The sequence below is a fragment of the Letharia lupina genome (genome assembly GCF_014066315.1).
Source record: "Letharia lupina isolate WasteWater1 chromosome Unknown contig_2, whole genome shotgun sequence".
Lineage (NCBI taxonomy): Eukaryota > Fungi > Ascomycota > Lecanoromycetes > Lecanorales > Parmeliaceae > Letharia > Letharia lupina.
This window is the reverse complement of record NW_023502971.1, coordinates 2,490,277-2,495,767: the sequence shown is the minus strand read 5'-3', so window position 1 is coordinate 2,495,767 and position 5,491 is coordinate 2,490,277. Positions and strand designations below refer to the sequence as shown.

General features: G+C 49.0%; 2 protein-coding genes across 2 annotated transcripts; one reads left to right on the top strand and one right to left on the bottom strand.

Annotated features, from left to right (window-relative positions):
• Window positions 1-2,191: 2,191 nt before the first annotated feature.
• Window positions 2,192-3,891, top strand: HO133_004775 (uncharacterized protein; the record flags this gene model as incomplete). Its single annotated transcript, XM_037295688.1, has 2 exons — window positions 2,192-2,762; window positions 2,822-3,891. 2 exons carry the CDS (start codon window positions 2,192-2,194, stop codon window positions 3,889-3,891), a joined length of 1,641 nt encoding a protein of 546 aa, XP_037157689.1.
• Window positions 3,892-4,008: 117 nt separating this feature from the next.
• Window positions 4,009-5,118, bottom strand: HO133_004774 (uncharacterized protein; the record flags this gene model as incomplete). Its single annotated transcript, XM_037295687.1, has 2 exons — window positions 4,009-4,216; window positions 4,301-5,118. 2 exons carry the CDS (start codon window positions 5,116-5,118, stop codon window positions 4,009-4,011), a joined length of 1,026 nt encoding a protein of 341 aa, XP_037157688.1.
• Between the last annotated feature and the right edge of the window lie 373 nt (window positions 5,119-5,491).

The window sequence follows — 5,491 nt, the reverse complement described above, 5'->3', positions numbered from 1 at the left end:
AGAGGACTTGAACCCCTAAGAAACAGGGAGACCGGTATTGACGATACGCCTTCTGATTACCAGTATTAACGATATGTCTCTGGCATCTCTTACGATCAAACTAGTAGCGCGTTCTGGGCGGCTCGGTGCCTCAGCTGATGACTGCAAGAAGCCCGGTGAAGCCGTCTGGGCTCAGCGATGAGGAGGCAGATGGCGATGCGATGAGGAGGAATAATATCGTATAGATGTAATAACTAGACGATTTTTCTAATCTTGTTCTATAAGTAATTAATAAGAAAAGACGATTTTTGGTGAGCGTGGCCCCTCGGGCACTGGGTTTGCCATCCGCCAAGATTGCCAAGGCACTAGAAATGAGCATAGCCATTCTTCTATTTTCAGTCATTTGCCATCAATCAAGTTGCGAGAGCTCGCTAGCTTTAAAGATGCGATCGAGAATGCGGAGGCAACCAAGAAGCTCGCCAAATAGCATACGAAGTGGTTGGATCAATGTCAGAGAGACTACAACGGTAAGCGACTATGACTGCTGTTTGCTTGCCTAACTGACTTCCTGATAGCGTGGTTTAAGAGCCGTCGCCGTCTAAGCCCACTGATTATCTCCAAGAGCATCGAGACACCAAAGCCGCACGGTGAGTTATGCCATGTATTGGTTTTATGATTGAAGCCTTGGACACTGATCGAATGCAGACCCAAAGCAGCACGTATCTTCTCTTCCTGTTGGAACCGGAGTGGAACTCTCGGCGAGTCCTGGCAAGAGCAAGTGGGCCCATCTCTTGTCTAATATTTGAAGGGTTGTACGGCGAGCCTAACAATACTACACTTCACCCTTACTGTCCTCGTATATCATCAATACCGCAACTACGCCACTATCTCTTACGTCCACCCTCTACATCAGCACTATCACGTCTCCTACGCCGGCTCTGATTCTTACACTAGTGTCCATCCTACATCCTCGGTCGTCACAGTTGCTTACGCAGGTACTGTTCGCATTTCTAAGTATGGCAGCCGGGGCTTAGCTTGTCCATGCTAACAATGAAGATCCGTATATGGCTGTCATGAAAAAAGCACCGCCATTGGGGACGTTGTGGGTATGGGCAATTGTGGAGATGAGGTGGGAATGGGCTGTGGGATGTTTGGGAGTGGTGGCCGGGTGGGGTTGGTGGACAGGGTATAGTATATTCTGATTAGGGTCAAAATGGTCAACAAAGGGCTATGGATAGGTCAGCCGTCAGACCTGCTCTTCCTGAGTTTGAAATACTCTTCCAATTCACAAAGATCTAGGAATTGCCGGCATGGCTTTAGTCATGCCGAAGTTGATTGCCTTTTTTAAGATATCTATACTGTGCTGAGGGGTTAGAGAACACTGGGCATCTCAAGCTCCCAGGATCTGAGCGGACTCGCTGCTAGATGGGCTCGCTGGAAGCTGCGGAAACAGAGGAAAGGATGAGAACCGGCTTTTTGTAGCGCTTGCGGACTATAAATCCAAACGCACGCGTTTAGTTAGCATTTATCACAATCCCATTCCACGCAGAGGCATGGCCACATTTAATTCCGGCCCTAAAAGTCTCTACCCCGCGATAGATTACTTGTCCATACATGCGAGAAGGTAAGATTTCATTTATGAACGTAGATTCGATGTCCTATTAAAACCGAAGCTGAATGGAGACAATAACAATGTGACCGTAAATAACGAAGCAGTGAAAAGAATGGCTAGCTCAAGCAATGGCTAGTGTGACGATGTGGAGTACACCTTGCCCCGCAGTTACACATCATACATAATACGCCAATGTATGTTCCTGACACCCGTACGGGCCGTCTGTAATCTAGAAAGCGCGTTCCCGTCAAAGTATCGAGAGCATGTATTCTCACTGTTGTCGCCACCGTCAAACATGCTGGATAGGTGACGCTTAAGGCTGTAAGGGTTCCTGCATCGTAGTTCAAGACGTCTCCCTCCGGGTCTCCCTTCCGATTGGGGCGGCTTCCAGGTATCCTGAAAACGTGACTCAAGCATCCTCAGCGTTTTGTTACCCGCTTTCTCTGCTAGCATAGTATTGATCCTTCCGTATTATGTTCTTTACCACTACTGTATGGGGACTGTCCGATCGAATAATGAATAGTGACATAAAGGCCGGCCTGGTCAACGAATCGCAAATTCCGGATATGAGATTGCTGCTGCTCTTACTCGCCATTCTTCATGTCTAGCGGCTCTGATGCTACGTGGCTCTCCTTGCTTGAAGAAAAACGGACAGAAGTAACCGCAATCATTGGGCAAGGCTACGGCAAACCCTCCAAGTTCGGAAGTCCTACCGATGGATTTGCTTTTCGTTCTGCATTCGAGCAGCTCTGCAAGAAGAGACGAGAGAAAAAGGCTTCTCCACTGGAGGCCAAGCTGCTACCATCTTTCGACAACATTGTTGAGCTAGTTACTGCAGTCGGTGGATCTGTACCAGAGCTGCGTGGTCTGGAGCCCAGTGAAGCTCTCGAGGGCCTTATTTGGTCAACTTCGTTCGCGGCGATTGAGGTGAAGAGCTCTGCCATGAGGTGTTACCTGACTAACACCGTACAGAGTGGGTGCAGAGCTGGAGCTGGCCTTGGACCGCTTTCAGCACTGCTGGCCGATGTGTGCCTGAAGGTACCCAAGTTCTCTTCGAACATTGGCCGTTTCCCCAACGAGAAGAAGGTGCAGAAGCCTCTACAAGAAGTCTATACGGCGTTCATCGACGCACAGTTGTTCGTTCTTCGAAACCTTGAGCAAAGGTCCTGCTGTGAGTGCATCGCCCTCCACATCCTTTCTGACGTAGTTGCAATAATTGACTTTTGTAAGCAACCGGCTTTGATCCTACACAAGATGCGGCCCTGAAGAAAAACATCAGCGAAACAGGCACACTGCTGGAGGAGGCAAGAGGTAGATTTGATCTTCAAGCAAATCAAGCAGCGTCGGACGAAGAACGAGCGAAGTCGGAAATAGAGCAACCAACGCTTGATGCTCAGCTTACTCTACCGGGACTTCTCCACCACAGTTCTGGCCGAGAGATACAAGTGCGATTCGTTGAGATGAGAAGACTAGGAGGAGGATCATTCGGGGAGGTAGACGAAGTCCGAGAGCTCACTACGGGAATTTCATATGCTCGAAAGCATATCCACTTCGATCGAGAGGATTCCGAGGAAGCAATTGAGGAAGGAGTGAGGAACGAGGTACAGATCATGCAAAAACTTCACCACCAGCACATTGCGACGGTACTATTTTATCTCAAAGAAGACGCTGCGTTCAGTATTTTTATGCTACCCGTCGCAGACAGTGATCTTCTCCACTTCTTTGGTCGTTGCGAGAGAGAAGATTATCCTGCGGCATTAACAAAGCAAATATATCCCTGGTTCGGATGCTTACTTGACGCTCTGGCCTACGCGCACAAATTGGAAATCAAGCATCGAGATATTAAACCTTCGAATATCTTGATCAAGAATCATCAACCATATCTATGTGATTTTGGGCTTGCTAGGGACCTCTCGGAACAGGTCACTAGCGCTTCACATAGTCAGAAGGTACATGGAAGTCTTGCGTATCGTGCGCCGGAATCATACCCTAACAATCCTCGTGGCCGTAGGGCCGACGTTTTTGCCCTTGGCTGTGTATATTCTGAGATGTTCAATATTACGCAAAAGCAATCGCTAGAAGACTATCGGAGTGCTCGATGTACAAATGGCTCGACAGCGTTTCGCGATTGCCTTCCGAAGGTACATAAATGGCTCAATCAATTTGAACGAAAAGGCCTGAATGATCTGTTGGTGGTTCAGATCTTGAGCATGATAGATAAGGATGACAACAAGAGGCCTGCGTCCCAGAAAGCTGTGAATGACCTCAGGCATGAGCGGGCGCTATTTTGTGTGGAGTAAATATTTGACCACAAATACCAAATCTTGTATCTAGCGAGGAGCTGCGGGAGTAACAGGTGCGTATTTGTGCGGATGATATTTCCTAGCGCGGTGTGGGATGTGTGAGATAGCATGAAGTCATGCCATATCTTTTGTCTTGTCTGCGTCTAGAGAGGCTCTGGGTATATTGACTTCATCGGCCCAAGGGATTGGGTCTAAGCAGCCAACGTGTTCAATGGTTCGTGCGGATGCTTTACATGCATACTCTACCGCGAGCTTGATATCCCAACCTTGCGTATTCATCTGTTGGATATATTGCGCTGCAAACGCACCCACAAAAGTGTCCCTGTGATGCCCAAAGTTAGTTTAACTTGCCAGAAGATGACTACTGTACAGGGAGTAACAGCGTAGAGTATGATTCAGTACGTACCCTGCACCAGTAGTATCAACGACAATGCATTGCTTCTCGGCTTCGACATAGCCACCCCCGGATTCATTCAAGTAGTAAGCACCCTGTGCTCCTAAAGTCACAACGACATTCTTCACTCCAAGCCGAAGAAAATAGTTTCCAACGTTTGCCCATCCATCTTGACGATCAATGTCTGAAGGTGACAGCATCACGGCCTCCGTCTCGTTCACTATCAAGTGCGTCACCATCCGATATATCCTAGGCATCAGATAAGATGCCGGCGCTGGATTCAATAGCACGTCAATACCTTCTCGACTCGCAGTTTCAATTACTTGTTCTATAGTTTCTCGTCGAAGTTCCAGCTGCGAGATAAGGAGATCCGGTTTTACGCCCCCGGCCAAGCTTGCTAGAGTCGTGAACTCTGACGGTAGCAAGTCATAATTGGCACCTGGGTGAAACAGGATCCTGTTCTCTCCAAAATCTTCCTCCACAAGGACAACTCCCACCCCAGTTGGTTGATCTTTGACAACGCGAATGCCGTCAGTGTTCACACCACTCGCTGTTAACTTCTCCTTGAGAGGAGGGCCAAATTCATCGGCTCCGACGGCACCAATCATGCGGACTTGAGTTTCGCCTCCCATTACCGGAGTGTGGCCGCTGTTCTTCGGATTATTATGGCTGAGCCGATACGCTGCGACGGCGGAATTTGCCCCTTTGCCACCATGGTGCGTGGAGAAGCGGGTAGAGGTGATGGTCTCGCCCCTGTCAGGCACACGGTCGGCGATGGTCAACAGATCAGTCACGAGTCCTCCAATGATAGCAATCGTGTGCACAGCCATGGCGCGAAGAGAGAATAATGTATGCTTCTTCGGAGGGTCACAGGGGCTCTAGTAGCTGTGTTAGATCTCAGAAGGCTCAAGATCTTATAAGGAAACGAGGAATAGAGCGGCGGTCTGACAGCGGTCTGACCGCGGTGCCTTACTTCGTTACGCCCTGCCCAATCCTGCGGAGCTAACGCATTGTCATACCTAAGCTGCACGAAGAACATCACTGACCCGAGGATCCGATAAGGTAGGTGAAGTATCACATTATTGAATCGTGGGCTCAGAGTCACTGCCGAGCTTAGCACCCGTGACTAGTGTCAGGCATTGGATCGTAATCTGATTCCTGAATGGGCGAGCGGCAGCCGAGCGGTCTGAGAAGGGCGAATTT